Genomic DNA, 18,213 nt, shown 5'->3' on the forward strand with positions numbered 1-18,213 from the left:
CATTTCAAAATGGCCATAAACACACTAATAAATGAATTCTTCTACCTCTCACGTCTGTTGGAAAACTGACTGTAGGATGGAAGATAGCATGGGATCATTTTATTGACTTAAATGATCCCATTCCATCTGCCACGCAAGTAGAAATAACAGCAAAGATCACAAAAAGAAAAGAACATAAGAAATATTTGCTCCGCCATTCAACAAGATCATGGCTGATCTTCTACCTCAACGCCATTTTCCTGCACTATCTCCATATCCCTTGATGCCTTTAATATCTAGAAATCTATCGATCTCTGCTTTGAATGTACTCAATGACTGAGCCTCCTCAGCCCTCTGGGGTAGAGAATGCCAAAGATTCAGAGTGAAGACATTTCTCCTTATCCCAGTCCTAAATGACCTACCCCTTATTCTGAGACTGTGACTCCTGGTTCTAGACTCCCCAGCCAGGGGAAACATCCTCCCTGCATCTACCCTGTCTGAACTCCAGTAAAAGGTGTTGTGGGGAAAAATACACAGGTTTGCAAATGGAACTATTCAGGAAAAGGGAAAAGGTATATGGTAATGTAAAATGTTTTTCACTCTATTTTTAATTGTGCAACGTGGGTCCCTTGGAGGCAGAGACAGGAGAAATTATAATGGGGAATAAGGAAATGGCAGAGATGTTAAACAAATATTTTGTATCTGTCTTCACAGTAGAAGACACAAAAAACAACAGTGGAGAACCAAGGGTCTAATGAGAGTGAGAAACTTAAAGTAATTGAGATTAATAAAGAAAAAAGTACTGGAGAAATTAATGGGACTAAAAGCCGACATATCCCCTGGTCCTGATGGCCGACATCCTAGGGTTTTAAAAGAGGTGGCTGCAGAGATAGTGGGTGCATTGCTTATGATCTTCCAGAATTCCCTAGATTCTAGAACGGTCCCTGTGGATTGGAAGGTAGCAAACGTAACTCCGCTATTACAAAAAGGAGGGAGAGAGAAGACAGGGAATTATGGGGCAGTTCGCCTGACATCAGTAGTAGGGAAAATGCTCGAATCTATTAAGGACGTCGTAACAGGACACTTAGAAAATCATAATATGATTAGGTAGAGTCAACATGGTTTTATGAAAGGGAAATCATGTTTGACAAATCTATTCAAGTTTTCTTTTTTTTATTCGTTCATGGGATGCGGGCGTCGCTGGCAAGGCCGGCATTTATTGCCCATCCCTAATTGCCCTTGAGAAGGTGGTGGTGAGCCGCCTTCTTGAACCGCTGCAGTCCGTGTGGTGAAGGATCTCCCACAGTGCTGTTAGGAAGGGAGGTCCAGGATTTTGACCCAGCGACGATAAAGGAACGGCGATATATTTCCAAGTCGGGATGGTGTGTGACTTGGAGGGGAACGTGCAGGTAATGTTGTTCCCATGTACCTGATGCTCTTGTCCTTCTAGGTGGTAGAGGTTGCGGGTTTGGGAGGTGCTGTCGAAGAAGCCTTGACGAGTTTCTGCAGTGCATCCTGTGGATGGTACACACTGCAGCCACTGTGCGCCGGTGGTGAAGGGAGTGAATGTTTAGGGAGGTGGAAGGGGTGCCAATCAAGCGGGCTGCTTTGTCCTGGATGACGTCGAGCTTCTTGAGTGTTGTTGGAGCTGCACTCATCCAGGCAAGTGGAGAGTATTCCATCACACTCCTGAATTGTGCCTTGTAGATGGTGGAAAGGATCTGGGGAGTCAGGAGGTGAGTCACTTGCCGCAGAATACCCAGCCTCTGACCTGCTCTTGTAGCCACAGAATTTATATGGCTGGTCCAGTTAAGTTTCTGGTCAACAGTGACCCCCAGGATGTTGATGGTGGGGGATTCGGCGATGGTAATGCCGTTGAATGTCAAGGGGAGGTGGTTAGACTCTCTCTTATTGGAGATGGTCATTGCCTGGCACTTATCTGGCGCGAATGTTACTTGCCACTTATCAGCCCAAGCCTGGATGTTGTCCAGGTCTTGCTGCATGCGGGCTCGGACTGCTTCATTATTTGAGGGGTTGCGAATGGAACTGAGCAATCATCAGCGAACATCCCCATTTCTGACCTTATGATGGAGGGAAGGTCATTGATGAAGCAGCTCAAGATGGTTGGGCCTAGGACATTGCCCTGAGGAACTCCTGCAGCAATGTCCTGGGGCTGAGATGATTGGCCTCCAACAACCACTACCATCTTCCTTTGTGCTAGGTATGACTCCAGCCACTGGAGAGTTTTCCCCGATTCCCACTGACTTCAATTTTACTAGGGCTCCTTGGTGCCACACTCGGTCAAATGCTGCCTTGATGTCAAGGGCAGTCACTCTCACCTCACCTCTGGAATTCAGCTCTTTTGTCCATGTTTGGACCAAGGCTGTAATGAGGTCTGGAGCAGAGTGGTCCTGGCGGAACCCAAACTCAGCATCGGTGAGCAGGTTATTGGTGAGTAAGTGCCGCTTGATAGCACTGTCGACGACTCCTTCCATCACTTTGCTGATGATTGAGAGTAGACTAATGGGGCGGTAATTGGCCGGATTGGATTTGTCCTGCTTTTTGTGGACAGATCATACCTCTGACGGTGTAACTAGCAGAGTAGATAAAGGGGAACCAGTGGATGTAGTATATTTGGATTTTCAAAAGGCATTCGTAAGGTGCCACACAAGAGGTTGTTACACAAGATTAGGGCTCATGGGATTGGGGGTTGGTTCACGGACAGAAAACAGAAAGTAGGTATAAACGGGTCATTTTCAGGTTGGCACGTTCTAACTTGTGGGGTGCCACAAGGATCAGTGCTTGGGCTTCAGCTGTTCACAATGTATATCAACGACTTCGACGAGGGCACCGAGAGTAAATGTATCCAAGTTTGCTGACAATACAAAGCCAGGTGGGAAAGTAAGCTGTGAGGAGGACGCAAAGAGGCTGCAAAGGGATATAAACAGGTTAAGTGAGTAGGTGAGAAGATGGCAGATAGAGTATAATGTGGGGAAATGTGAAATTATCCACTTTGGGTCAGAAAAATAGAAAAGCAGAATATTTTTTAAAAGGTGAGACACTAAGAAATGTTGGTAGTCAGAGGCATTTGGGTGTCCTTGTACACGAATCACAGAAAGTTAACATGCAGGTACAACGAGTAATTAGGAAGGCAAATGGTAGGTTTGCCTTTATTGCAAGGGGGTTGGAGTATAAGAGTAAGGAGATTTTGCTGCAATTATATCGGGCTCTGGTGAGATCACACCTGGAGTACTGTGTAAAGTTTTGGTCGCCTTATCTAAGGAAGGATATACTTGCCTATACTGAGGGGGTGTAACAAAGGTTCGCTAGATTGATTCCTGGGATGAGAGGGTTGTCCTATGAGGAGAGATTGAGCCTATATTCTCTGGAGTTTAGAAGAATGAGAGGTGATCTCATGGAAACATATAAAATTCCTAGAGGGCTTGACAGGGTAGATGCTGAGAGGCTGTTTCCCCTGGCTGGAGAGTCCAGAGCTAGGGAGTCACAGTCTCAAGATAAGGGGTTGGCCATTTAGGACCAAGATGAGGAAAAATTTCTTCCCTCAGAGGGTTGTGAATCTTTCAAATTCAATACCCCAGAGGGCATTGGATGCTTAGTCGTTGAGTACATTCAAGACTGAGATCGATAGATTTTTGGACACCAAGGGAATCAAGGTATATGGGGACAGGGCGGGAAAGTGGAGTTGGGGGTCGAAGATCAGCCATGATCTTATTGAATGGCAGAGCAGGCCTGAGGGGCTGCATAGCTTATTCCTGCTGTTATTTCCTAGAGCTTATCAGAGCAAACAGAAGTGCAGGTACAAGCGCTGGGGGAATGATTCCTCTTCCCCAATTTTATTTTAGCATGGGTTATATATCCCTTCTCCCCCAATGATGACGGATGGAGTCACCTGCAATCCTGCTCCATGACTTCCTTGAACCATTTGGATAAGAAGTGAGGTTGCATCCCCTTCTCCCAAATGCTGCAGCAAACATTTAGAGGTTGGTCTCAAAACCTCACTCCAACCCTACAGCCTTTTGTTCAGGCAGTGGGTGGTTATCATCTCCCCTTTCCTTTGGAATTTGCAAGTTAAAATTCCACCTTTTTCACAACTATACATCTTCACCTTAGTCTATCATTAGTATTTAATACAGAGAGGCTATGTACAAAAAAATGATCTTGGCACAATCTCATCCAGTTTCTTCTCCCACTTCTTGATGAGTCCCTTGCTTTCCTCACCTCTCAAGGTTACACTGGCCTGTGCAACTAATCACCGAGCAATTGAGGACCCTTGGTGATGAATATTATGGTGTGAAAGAAAAAAAAAATCAGATCTTACGATAGTAATCCAGCATATCGGAGCTCCAAAATGGTGCGTCATGGAGTTGTGAGAAGGCAGGATCACATTAAAGGTTTCCCAAGCCATGAGCTTCTTATCTCAGTAGCGCTGTCATGGAAGACCATCAAGCAGAGGCCAAGTACCTCTCTCCAGAGAGGAGGGAATAAAACCTGTTGAAGGACCAGTCTTACTCCTCTCCTACCCCTACCCTCTTAGTCACACTTACGCACATTCTAGTTACGAGCTGTTGAATGGCAGAGGATGAGGAGCAGGTTCTCTCAGTTGGGCTGATTTCAATAGAAAATGTGAAGCAAACATCTTATTTCCCCCCCTCCAAAAGACCCTCCCCAACTTACTTGAACTGCTAGTCAAGCCCTGATTAACTGAATGCTCTTGTAAATCAAACATATTCTGCACATGTACTCAGGTCATTCCTTCAATTATCTTTCCAAGTGTCCTAAAGGCAGTTTTTATAATGAGAGCTCTGCTACATTATTGTCGACAGTGCAATTCGTACAATTATCCAAACTTGATAAGTGCCCTCTCGAAATGTTTGGATAATGAGGGTTTTACTGTACTAACAGGTGAAACTCACATCTGTTTCAGGCTGATGATACAGATCATTTACATTTTACAAAATATAAACCAGAGGACTGCTCACTAAAAGTTTGCACTTTAAGAAGCACCGCTAAAGTTACAAGACTATAAATTGCACCGAAACATTAATGGAGATATAACATATTTCTGCATTAATATTTAATGCAGATCAAGAATGATCAAATCATGAACTATCTGAAAATAAATACATTATGACAAAAAATGTATTGTGATAATTTAATTCTACAATAACTATTAATAAGTTAGCACTCAAGTATAAAACACACTGCAGTACATTTTTTCCTTTTTGTCTATTTTTGATCTAAATTTTCTTGATCTTTTGCGCTCCATTGTTTTGGCGCATGTTTCCGGGAAATTCCGAACCTTCACTAATATTGCCCAATTTATATTCACATTGACCTTTTTGCTGAAATAAGGAAGCAGAGGAAAATATACCCTATTGTAGACACACCCGTAACAAATCTAAGTTTCTTCTTTCTTTCAATTTTCCTCCCGATATCATCCCCTTGTCTCTGAAAGGTGGTGGCCTACCCTGGAATAGTTTCACAGCGCTGAAGGCTTTCCAGTACTGTGGAAACACAGCAACTATTTCTTATGAGCCTGGATACTGAAATGCTGGCAGGTTAATGCTCCATTAACCATGGAGGCCGTCACAGGTGAGCCACAGCCTGTTCTCACAAGGCGTTCACAAAGTGTACACTTGCAGCGGGGGCCACCAAACAGCAACTGGGAATATAAGCCATGGCCACTGACACGCCCACCTCCACCCCTCTTCGTATTTGGATGTCCTCATACCAGTCAGCATCCTAGTGAATCTGTGTTGTGAAATTCACGTGTGCTTTACTTTTGCATGGGAGCGGGGCTACGTTAACGACGAGCAGAGGGTTTTGGCGAAGCCCCAATATCCTTCCTATAGTGTGGAGCCCAATACTGCACACAGTACTCTAACTGAGGTTTTGTTAAGGGTTTACGTAGGCTCATCATTACCTTTTGGCTTTTATATACCATACCTCTTTGCTTTTATATTCTATACCTCTTGAGATAAAACCTAGAGTACTATTAGCTTTTATTTTAACAGCTTTATCAGTCTTAAATGTTTTGTGAACCTGTACCCCCAAGTCCTTCTGCTCTTCTACTGCACCGAATCTACTTCCAATCATCGAGTTACACTGAAACTACAGCACAGAAACAGGCCATTCAGCCCAACTGGTCTATGCCAGCGTTCATGCTCCACACGAGCCTCCTCCCTTCCTATTTCATCCAACCCCATCAGCGTACCCTTCTATTCCTTTCTTTCTCAGCTTATCTAGCTTTTCCTTAAATGCATCTATGCTATTTGTCTCAACTACTCCTTGTGGTAGCACATTCCACATTTTTACCACTCTTTGGGTGAAGAAGTTTTTCCTGAATTCCTTATTGGATTTATTAGCGATTATTTTATATTCATTCAGAGTATAATTACTGCTGTTAGCTTTTTTTTAGGCTTTAGAAAGTGTTGTGGGGTTGTGGAATTCATCCAGTTAGTGGTTGGGGCAGAAACTGTGTCAACATTCAAGATTAGATTAGGTAGGTGGATGAAGGAGCTGGCCTCTGGCCTCTCAGCACCCAACTTTATGGGTAGCGAGTGGGAGTGGAGAGGATGGTGGGTTAAGAGTGAGGTGAGTTATAGTGGATGCAGGGGGAGCAGAGGATACAGAGGTTCAGAGTGCCATTTAAAGAGCAAGAGGTAGGGTTGGTAGGAAGAGGATTGGGCAGTGGGATGGTGAATGAGTAGGGGTGCAATGGGAGCTAAGGGGTAGTTGGGGGAGGAGATGGTAGAGGATGGGAAGAACACTGCAGAGGATCACATTTTTGCCACAGCTCCCACCCCAAAAAGCAGTCTGCAGCCATTGGTGGCTCCATTCCCTGCCATACCACCACCTGAAAAGAAACGAGGAAAGTAAAAGATAGAGAGAGAAGCAGAGGAGGACAAGCAGGAAAGCAAAAAGAAGAGTTATGGGAGATAAGGAGCAAAGAAGAGAAACAGCGTAACAAAGACATCAGAGACAAGAAAGAGACTGACCGTACTCACAAAACTACCTTGGAAATGCTATGGGAAATCAATTGGTTTATAGAATATATTAACTGTATGACTTATTTCTCAGTAAACTTGGAAAAAAAATCTCTCACTACAACTCTCATCAATTTATGCTGTCACATTCAGTCCAGTACCCTAAACTGTCGTTGCACCTACATTATTTTGACAATATAGTCAAATGCTATTACTAGCAGCAAATTCCCACATCAAAGGAATGGATCACAAGGATCAAAATACTGAACATAGCAACCAAAGTCAAATCTTGCCACTAATATGCCTTTTTCGAGGATTTAAAATAGTTTTAGACCTATTGATTCCTCCTCTGTAACTCTATGTTAACAGGTGCTTAGGTTCTGTTGTGAAATGGTGTCATGTTCACCTGTGCCATTTTTCAGTGTGTTGGGATTTAATTGGGCAGTGGGATGGTGAACAAGTAGGGGTGCAATGGGAGCTAAGGGGTGGATGGGGCAGGAGATGGTAGAGGATTAAAATATTGCAAAAATAACCAACCTCCTTCAGTTGGAGGTTCTAATCTGTGTCGTATTTGATATTACTGTTGATCATTTTCCCCCTTGGCATCATCACCATTCTGGTTTTGCTTTGGTAACCTATAGCTGTGCACCTGGGACTTTCTTTCTTTCTTTCACCTAATGTTCTATTGTAGATCTCTTTTGTATGGAAAGGGAAGGGAAAGTTGGGTATCAAAGGCAAAACTCAAAAGATTCTTTTGAGTATAAAAGGGACAGGGAAGGCAGAGTGCTGTTGTAGTTGCTGACTTGTATCATTAACAGTTATTAATAAAAACATTCTGTTCTTCATACATAACCACATTTGCAGTTTTATCTGATGGTTGAGTGAGCCTCACACCATACTGTGGGCAAGGCATCAGGCTTTCTCCACTCCCAGTTTGAACAGAAGAAATTGGAGCAGGAGTAGGCGATACGGCCCCTCGAGCCTCCTCCGCCATTCAATAAAATCAAGGCTGATCTTCTACCTCAACTCCACTCTCCCGCCCGATCCCCATTTCCCTTGATTCCCTTCGTGTCCAAAAATCTATCGATCTCAATCTTGAATATACTCAACGACTGAGCATCCACAGCCCTCTGGGATCGAGAATTCCGAAGATTCATAACCCTCTGAGTGGGGAAATTTTTCCTCATCTCGTTCTAGACTCTCCAGCCAGGGGAAACATCCTTTAAGCACCCACCCGGTCAAGCCCTCTAAGAATTTTATGCGTTTCAATGAGATCACCTCTCATTCTTCGAAACTCCAGAGAATATCGGTGCATTCTACTCAATCTCTCCTCATAGGACAACCCTCTCATCCCAGGAATCAATCCAGTGAACCTTTGTTGCCTTAGAGGGAGTGCAAGTGTATCCTTCCTTAGGTAAGGAGACCAAAACTGTACGCAGTAGTCCAGGTGTGGTCACACCAGCTCTATATAATTGCAGCAAGACCTCCTTACTCTAATACTCCAACCCCCTTGCAATATAGGCTAACATACCATTTGCCTTCCTAATTGCTTGCTGCACCAAGAATCATAGAACGATTACAGCACAGGAGGCGGCATTTCTGCCCATTGAGCCATGTTAACTTTCTGTGATTCGTGTAAAGGACACCCAAATCCCTCTTGCTACCAACATTCCTTAGTCTCTCACGTTTTAAAAAATATTCTGCTTTGCTATTTTTCCTACCAAAGTGAATAACCTCATGCTTCCCCACATTATACTCCATCAGCCACCTTCTTGCCCACTTACTTAACCTGTCTATATCCCTTTGCAACCTCTTTGTGCCCTCCTCACAGCTTACTTTCCCACCTAGCTTTGTATCGTCAGCAAACTTGGATACATTACACTCAGTCCCTCATCTAAATCATTGATATGGATTGAGAACATCTGAGGCCCAAACAGTGATCCTTGCGGCACCCCACGAGTTACAACCTGCCAACCCGAAAACGACCGGTTCATTCCTACTCTCTCTTTTCTGACCAATAACTAATCCTTAATCCATGCTAATTTATTACCCCCAATTCCATGCGCCCGGATCTTGTGTAATAACCTCTTGTGTGGCATCTTATCGAATGCCTTTTGAAATCCAAATACACTACATCCACTGGTTCCCCCTTATCTACCCTGCTAGTTACACCCTCAACAAACTCTAATAGATTTGTCAAACACAATTTCCCTTTCATAAAACCGTGTTGACTCTGCCGAATCATACTATGATTTTTGAAGTGTCCTGTTATTACATCCTTAATAATAGATTCTAGCATTTTCCCAACTACTGATGTCAGGCTAACTGGCCTATAGCTCCCTGTTTTCCCTTTCTCTCCTTTCTTGAATAGCTGGGTTATATTAATTTCTCCAGTACTTTTTCTTTACTAATCTTAATTACTTTAAGTTCCTCACTCTCATTAGACCCTCGGTTCCCCATTATTTCCAGTATGTTTATTATACCTTCTACTGTGAAAACAGATACAAAATATTTGTTTAACATCTCTGCCATTTCCTTATTCCCCATTATAATTTCTCCTGTCTCTGCCTCTCCACATTACCATCGCCAAATCCCCAACCATCAATATCCTGGGAGTCACCATTGACCAGAAACTTAACTGGACCAGCCATATAAATACTGTGGCTACAAGAGCAGGTCAGAGGCTGGATATTCTGCAGCGAGTGACTCACCTCCTGACTCCCCAAAGCCTTTCCACCATCTACAAGGCACAAGTCAGGAGTGTGATGGAATACTTTCCACTTGCCTGGATGAGTGCAGCTCCAACAACACTCAAGTAGCTCGATATCATCCAGGTCAAAAGAGCCCGCTTGATTGGCACCCCATCCACCACCTTAAACATTCACTCACTCCTCCACTGGCGTACCGTGGTTACAGTATGTACTATCTACAAGATGCACTGCAGCAACTCGCCAAGGCTTCTTCGACAGCACCTCCCAAACCCGCGACCTCTACCACCTAAAAGGACAAGGACAGCAGGCACATGGGAACACCACCACCTGCACGTTCCCCTCCACGTCATACACCATCCTGACTTGGAAATATATCGCTGTTCCTTCATTGTCGCTGGGTCAAAATCCTGGAACTCCCTTCCTAACAGCACTGTGGGAGAACAGTCACCACACGGACTGCAGCGGTTCAAGAAGGCGGCTCACTGCCACCTTCTCAAGGGTAATTAGGGATGGGCAATAAATGCTGGCCTTGCCAGCGACGCCAAGTCCCATGATTGAGTAAAAAAAAAAGTACATTCAGCAAATACAACCAGCTGGACAGCCTGCTGTAATAATAACTGACTTGATGATTAAAAAAGTACAGCACAGCGAAAAGTCTGCTGATTCAGTGCTTGGGAAGCCCACATCCTTCAGCTGCCGTGGTTCCAAGGCATGTGTGCACAATATTGGTGCTCGGGGCCAATACTAAATCTAGGTCATGTAGCAGGTGGTGTCAGGGAATGCTTGAAATACGCAGAACCTAATGGTATTGAGGTATATGCACAGCTGCATTGGGAATGGACGATATCCCAATGAGCAATGTTGGTCGATCTTCTGCGAAGGCTTTCATTGTAGAAGAATGATCGCCTCAATGACTCATCGCTAATCCACAGGTAATTGGGCATCACTGCTATTAATGTCAGTCACGCTGGTTATTTGTACCCCTCCTCCTTGTAAATCTTAACTAGGCGCCAATGAGAGCAGTGGTGCCCTTTCAAGAAAAATCTACACTTTCTCAGGCAAACCTATGATTCTAATCAGGCTCAGCTGATAAATGGCAGAAAAATCCAGGTGTGTGTGTATTGACATCCAAAAATGGCAGAAAAGTGGTTGTTTGAAAACTGCATGTATCTGAGGCACTGCTCGTAGAGGTAGCAACTGTCACAGACCACTGTCAAAACTTTAAATATTTATATATTAATACGCACAAGAAAAAGTGATACCTCTCTTACTCAAGTTTCAAACCCCTCTCTCTCTCTGTCACAATCTTCCTCATCTTTCTGTCTTGTTGAGATTGCCATGGCCTCAACTCTCCTCTCTTGATCCTTCCAAGCTCCAAATTTACCATCCTCCCTATATCCTCATCGTGTTGTAAACAAGACTTACCTCAAAAGGTTCCTTTAACTTTAACTCTAACTCAATCTATTCTAGGACTTCAACCCGTGGAACTCCTTACCTCCCTCAGTCTTTCCGTCCCCCTACAATATTCAGCTCTTTAAAATCCAAGCTTGGTGTCACCTAATCACCGCTTCCTGATTCATCTTGCCTTTTTACTCTCTTCAATCCTGGTGACACCCTGCACTATGAGCCTTGACCTTTCACCTACGTTTCTCAACAATTTCATTTTACTAAGTATAATCAAGGGAATTTTTTTTTTAAAAGATCAGTTTCTAATATTTACCTCTTTTTGGACTGGGTCTGCAAGGGCTGGTTAACATTCATTCAGTAATTTGGAACTATCTAGAACATGGCAATCATTCCTTCACTGTGAGCAGCAGCTCCTTTCTGGTGCTGTTGTAATCAATAATTACCATGAAAGGTCAGACCTAACATGAAGCATCTCAGTCTCACGTGAGTGCAATGATAATTTCAAATATATTCATTCACAGGTAGGTCACATCCTCTCTCTCCATTGCCCAGGGAAGGAAACTCTTTTCTGTCCCACATCGACAGGGAGTTTGTTCAGTACATAATGAGAAAATGAACAGAAAGCATCCAAGTAAACATTAGCATAAAAGATCCAGTGGGAACATTTCTATTCACTTCTGCTCAGTTAATCTGGATTGTTATGCTGTCTCAAACCTGATTCTGTTCTCATTCCCCCTCCCCCGCCACTACATTTGGTACAGTCCCAGAGGGATCTGAGGTAAGCTTGTTTAAAAAAAAATCTTAAGCCTGTTACATTTTCTGTGGATTATTTTCAAGACATAAAATATTATTTAGAAGTGAGCATCAATGTTTAATATTACTCGTGCACAGCATTTAGCTATATATATTCATATTAATTAGCTGTAGGAGGATTGCAAAATGTACGCACTATATGGAAATCCATCTATGTCAGATCTCAGCAACATTCAAATTGGCATGACCTTTTCAAGAACTTGGAATTTGCATACTTTTACATAACTAGTGAGTGTCAGGGAATCGGAGGAAATGGTAGAGGTTTGTGAGAGATGAGGTAAGAGTGAAGCAAGTTAATATTGTTAAAGTGTTTTCTGATTAGCTCCATGAGCTAGTCAGAAAAGCATGACTTCTTTTGTGCTATGGACATATTTGGAGTGTAATGGACACTGCACACAAGACTTTTAATATTTTAGTATCATCCTGGAGAGTAAAGTAACCCTGGATTCTTTTCTCCACTATCAACTATCTCTTCACATCCCTCTCCCCTGCCCCCTAACAATAAGCTACCAAGAAAGAGGCCATCCACGTGAGAGGGCATTCCACTCCCTGGCCACTCTCTCAGGATGAACCAGACTGTTCGCAACCTCAGCATTCTATTCTATTGAACTCAAGAGCTGAAATTCAAACTCCATTCATCATGAAGACCAACCACTTCCATCTCTGTAACATTGCCTGCTTCCACCCCGCACATCAGCCCATTTGGCACTGAATCTCACATCCATACCTTTGTCACCTCCTGATTCTAGTATTCCAAAGCTCTCTTGGCTTTCCTCCATCCTCTGTAAACTTCTGCTCATCCAAAACTCTGCTGCCCGTATCCTATCCTGCACCAACTCCCTTTCCTCAGTGACCTACAGTGGCTAGCCATTTCCGAACGCCTCAAATTTAAAATTCAGATCCTTGTGTTTAAATTTTTCTTGCCCTTCCCTATCTTTATAACCTCCTCCAGAGCTACAACCTTTGTGCCCGAACTCTCCATTCCTCTCACTCTGGCCTTTTGTGCATCCCCCATCCTTCTGCCCCAACACTGGCGGCAGTGCCTTCATTCACCTAGACCCCGCGCTAGAAATCCCATCGCCTCGTCCCTTCTTTCACCCCCTATAAAACCCTCCTTAAAATCCATCTCTTCAACCAAACTTTTGGTCATTCCTCTTAATATCTCCTCCTTTGTCTCAGCATCTATTTCTTCTCCTTACTAATTTCAATATACAGCTGAAATTCCAAGTCATGAATCTTTAAAAGTCATATTCCATCAATGGCAATTCAACTGTGATTCTGGCTAGGTCTGCCAAAATCTGACAAACTGGATTCTTCTCGAAGTAAAGGTCATTTCACAAGTGAAACATCTTGGAATGTCTTCTCTACATTAAGATGCTAAATAAACCCAAGTTGTTGTTGTAGACTTTCAGCTCTACTAATCTACCCCACCTTTTCTCTCCCTTCTCTCTCCGCTCCCGAGTTTGGTGGTGGGTTCACTCCATATTTCCTGGACTCCACACTGCAGTTTGGATCAGCCTCCGATTGGATCATACCCGTCTATTTCATAATCCAATCGCATTGACCTCTGCCTGCCTCTTGATCTGTTATTAACTTTTCCAGACACTGATGACCTCAACAACTTTCCCAGTGATTCCCGAATGATTTCCTCACAGTTTGACATCTTTTTCATTATAATCAATCTCATCACTTTGCTCTTTTCCTGGGCTAGTTCAAGGGCCCTCTCATTGGAGAGGAGACGTTAAAACTCGGCCCTATCTGCCCGAACATAAAAGATCCCAAGGCACTATTTGAAGAGCAGGGGAGTTTCTCCCACTGTCCTGGCCAATATTTATCCCTCAAACAACATCTAAAACAAATAAATCTGGTCATTCCTTTCATTGGTGTTTGTGGGAGCTTGCTGTGTGCAAATTGGCTGCCGTGTTTCCTACGTTACAACAGTGTAGTACAAAAGTACTTCATTGGTTGTAATGTGCTTTAGGGTGTCCTGAGGTTGTGAAAGGTGAGAAAAAATGCAAGTTCTTCCTAAATTTTACTTGTTTTATAATGAAAGCCAAAGGTCGTTATGCTCAACCCACATAAAGCAAATGAACAAACCCACCTTGATTCTATGGAATCGCACCACGTCTCCTACTTTGTAGATTTTAGGAAGTAGATCAGCATTTCCGCTAAAAAGCACACAATTGAGCTTTCCATTGGAGGGGTCCACTATGGTCACCGTGGAACAGAAATCTGTAAATGTGCAACAACATTCAGTTAAAAGGTCATGGCAAAAATACAAAAGAAATACATTCAATTTCTTTATATTGTATTAATAAGTGAGTAAGACTAAGCGAGAGAAACTGTTTCCTCTGGTGGATGAGTCCAGAAAAAGAGGATATACCCTTAAAATTAGAGCGAGGCCGTTTAAGGGTGATGTCAGAAAGGGCAGTGGAAATCTGGAACACTCTCCCCCAAAAAGATGTTGAGGCTAGGTCAATTGAAAGTTTCAAAACTGAGATTGATAGATTTTTGTTAGGCAAGGGTATTAAGGGTCACAGAGGGTTACAAGGCAGGTAGATGGAGTTAAGATACAGATCAGCTATGATCTAATTGAATGGCGGAACAGGCTCGAGGGGCTGAATGGTCTATTCCTGTTTCTAAGACAATCACATGTTCAAATGATATTTCAGCTCACAAATAAGCAATCAGTCCAAATCAAGGTATACGTAGACTCTGACTGAGTGAAAATGGCCTAACACAGCTAACAAATTGATGAACCCCTCCTTAAAAAGTAACAAGGAATGACAAGAGTGTCAGGTAGAACTTATGTTTTTACACACAGGGCGGTGAGGTAAGTTACCAGGGAAGGCCACCGTTTAAATGGGTTTAAAAGACAATTAGATGTGCTACCAGAGAAAGAAGATTGAGGGATAGGTGGACAAGGTGGGTGTGGAGGTTGACATCAGTCAAAAGAGAGATAGGTTTGTTTTGTCAAAAAGTCTCCTTTCTGTCCCTGAAAACTCTTCTTTTCTCAAGTAACTCCACTTTCCATTCAATTCTCCAATCTGTCCATTTTCAGTTTTCTTCCCTGCTATCCTGCTGCAATTAAATCCAAAACGTCACACTTTATTTGACAGCTGCCTCATTGTATCTCAACATTACTCGGGTAATCACAATAAATATCATACAGCCCAAGTCCCAATCCAAACACAAAACTACTTAGTGCTTGAAATTTGAATGCCTACTTTTATTGTGTCGATGGTAGCCATGATGTGGAGATGCCAGTGATGGACTGGGGTTGACAATTGTAAACAATTTTACAACACCAAGTTACAGTCCAACAATTTTATTTGAAATTCACAAGCTTTCGGAGGCTTCCTCCTTCCTCAGGTGACTGTTGTGGGAATGTGCCACAACATTCACCTGAGGAAGGAGGAAGCCTCCGAAAGCTTGTGAATTTCAAATAAAATTGTTGGACTGTAACTTGGTGTTGTAAAATTGTTTACTTTTATTGAAAAGCCCATGAAAATTATAAAAGACTTTGAATGCTTTCTATTACAGTTTCTATGTTTTGTTTTATAAAGTAATTAGTCAAACTGCTTGTGCCCGTCTGTTGCATGAATCTCTGGTGGCTGGAGATGATTAAAATGTTCAAACTCAGGGCTGCTCGTTGGAGGTGACTTTTCCTCTGTAAATGCCAGTTACCAAAATGGTTCCATTCCTACTTTATTTTAATACTCAGATCACAAAATGAAAAGTGCTGCTAGATATACAATCCCTTTGCTGGCCTGCCACCATGCTAATATATGTAACACTGCACGTGACTGAAGATTAAAGAACTTTTCAGTTTTAAAGTCACAAGCTCAAAGTAAAAATGATAGAATTTCCATTTTAGAACAGATCTTTTTAAGCAGCACAACTAATAAAGCGTAACTACACTGCTAAGTTTTTGCGCAGCCAGTGGTAAACGTTGTGTTATCTGTCCTTAAGGGAATAGTGTGCTGGTAAAATCTTGAGAATTTTAGATTTTCTGAAAGGGTTTTATTGTCAGCTGTGAAGTTTACATGGATTAGGTCACTCAGCACTCAGATACGTATATTTTACATATCCAGTTGAGTCATGTTGCATATAGATTCACAAAGTACTCACATGTACATATATCTGATATAGCTGTAAGAATCACGGTCAGATCACACTCACCAATACATTGGTGGGTGGGTACGTTTAGGCAGCATTATGTATTTGCAGCTCTGATATTGCTTCTTGGCGAGTGGCTGTTGGCCAACCAGAAGGGAGGCAGGGTTGAGACATGCCAATTACTGGCCAATAATGGCAGAGATGAAGTAGGGAGTTTGCTCTAGTGTTTCTGGTGGGTCGTGAAGGATTGGTAGTTCTCTGTTGTTCTTTGGCATTCTGGGATAGAAAGGCAGGTGTGGGTGGTATTTCGGAAGGGGATCCATATATTTTGGCTTATGCATTCATTTGGACTGACATATGTCCCACACATGGTTAACCCACGTCAGTAGGTATGTATCTTTTGACCATGAATTGAGAAAACTGGCTGAAGTTACACATTGCAGGTAGCTCTCCTCCCCAGGCAGAAGGCCAAGAACAAACTGGCAAGGTCCGAGAGGATGGTGGCACAATTCGAGCTCTAAGTGGCTTGGTTCTTACATTACTAATTTTACTGAGCATTGCTACTGTAGCTTTGAATTCCACAGACACAGGTTATTTATTTTCTCTTCCTCATCCAATTTTATGTATTTCCCCCATTCCTCTGTTCGTTCTTTCCTAGATTAAGTATTTGGCAGGAAACTTGCTCCCAGGTCTCTCCCAGTGTAGCTCTCCAACTAACCACTTGACTTGTCCTCCAAATAGCCCTCCCAGCAGGGAATTCCTTCACAGTCACTCACACTGTCACCTCTCCTCATATACACACTCAGGATGTGGATAATCAATGATGTGAGCCTACAAAACCAACAGTATAATACAATGGTAAAACAATGAATCACATCAGCACTCCGACCTATAGACTGTGCACTCAAAGCTCTGCTCCTCAGGAAGATGTTGTGCTTGATTCATACGGCTAGGCTATGAACATCCCTTAGTCCATAGTAAACTTCAGATAGCAACAAAGATACTTGAGAACGTTACAGTAGAAATGATAACAGCGTTTGGCATTATCCACAAGAAAATTCCACAGGAACGGGAGAACATTCTCAGAGAGTTACAAACGAGTACAAGTTTGTAACTTCCACAATGTATATTTCATAAGCGCTTCATGTATTGGCTCCCAGTAGACCAACGAAAACTGGTCCCAGAATAAATTCATTTTCCACTTTGTGTGGATGAACAGCAGGAAGTCATTAGATTAACCTTTTGAATTTTAATGCCTAGGGTTTTTGTGTCTACTTCTAAATGACAGCTGAACATAATAGTGCCTATCCTCCTGCGTTAACTGCTTGCTGCTTGACATATGTATCCACTATCTTATCAGACATTAAAACTTATAGGATCAATTACATTCATAACTTCACCTATATCTTGGAATTAAAAATCATCATTTCTCAGCTACACATGTACACCCTTCTGTAATAAAGTCTCATTTTTAAATCGCTCCCATTCTTTCAAGATAACAGTACAATATTTGGATAATTTTGTGAGGCAAGGGTCCTAGTGCATAGCCTCACTTGCAGTGGCTGAGATAGTCGAGGAAGTGCTATAGAACTGTGTGCCTGATTTTATAATGCACATTTGCCGCTAGCAAGGCTCCGCGCCGGGAGCCACATCACACAAAATGGCTCCAAGAGTTTGTACAAATACACACCGAGTTACTCAAAACAATTTTGGTTTCAGCTCGGTTAGAACATGAGAACTAGGAGCAGTAGGCCGTACGGCCCCTCATGCCTGCTCCACCATTCAATGAGATCATGGCTGATCTTCGACCTCAACTCCACTTTCCCGCCCTATCCTCATATCCCTTGATTCCCTTAGTGTCCAATTATCCATCGATCTCAGTCCTGAATATACTCAACGACTAAGCATCCACAGCCCTGTGGGGTAGAGAATTCCAAAGATTCACAATCCTGAGGGAACAAATGTTTCCTCATCTCGGTCCTAAATGGCCGCCCTCTTATCTTGAGACTATGAATCCCTAGCTCTATACTCTCCAGCCAGGGGATACAGACTCTCAGCATCTACGCTGTTATGCCGTCTAAGAATTTTATACGGTTCATGAGATCACCTCTCATTCTTCTAAACTCCAGAGAATAAAGGCCTATCCTACTCAATCTCTCCTCATAGGTCTATCCTGT

The 18,213-nt window shown here is 42.8% G+C and overlaps 1 protein-coding gene across 2 annotated transcripts in view; it reads right to left on the reverse strand.

Moving 5' to 3' along the window:
- pot1 (protection of telomeres 1 homolog) overlaps nt 1–18,213 on the reverse strand; it is a 268,786-nt gene that overhangs the window by 89,401 nt on the left and 161,172 nt on the right. For both annotated transcript variants that reach the window (XM_067999826.1, XM_067999825.1), the window contains exon 8: nt 14,019–14,149. In XM_067999826.1, the coding sequence (XP_067855927.1) occupies nt 14,019–14,149 (131 nt within the window). The remainder of the gene's footprint in view (nt 1–14,018; nt 14,150–18,213) is intronic.

This window comes from Heptranchias perlo, chromosome 18 (assembly GCF_035084215.1).
Source record: "Heptranchias perlo isolate sHepPer1 chromosome 18, sHepPer1.hap1, whole genome shotgun sequence".
In the NCBI taxonomy this organism is placed as follows: domain Eukaryota; kingdom Metazoa; phylum Chordata; class Chondrichthyes; order Hexanchiformes; family Hexanchidae; genus Heptranchias; species Heptranchias perlo.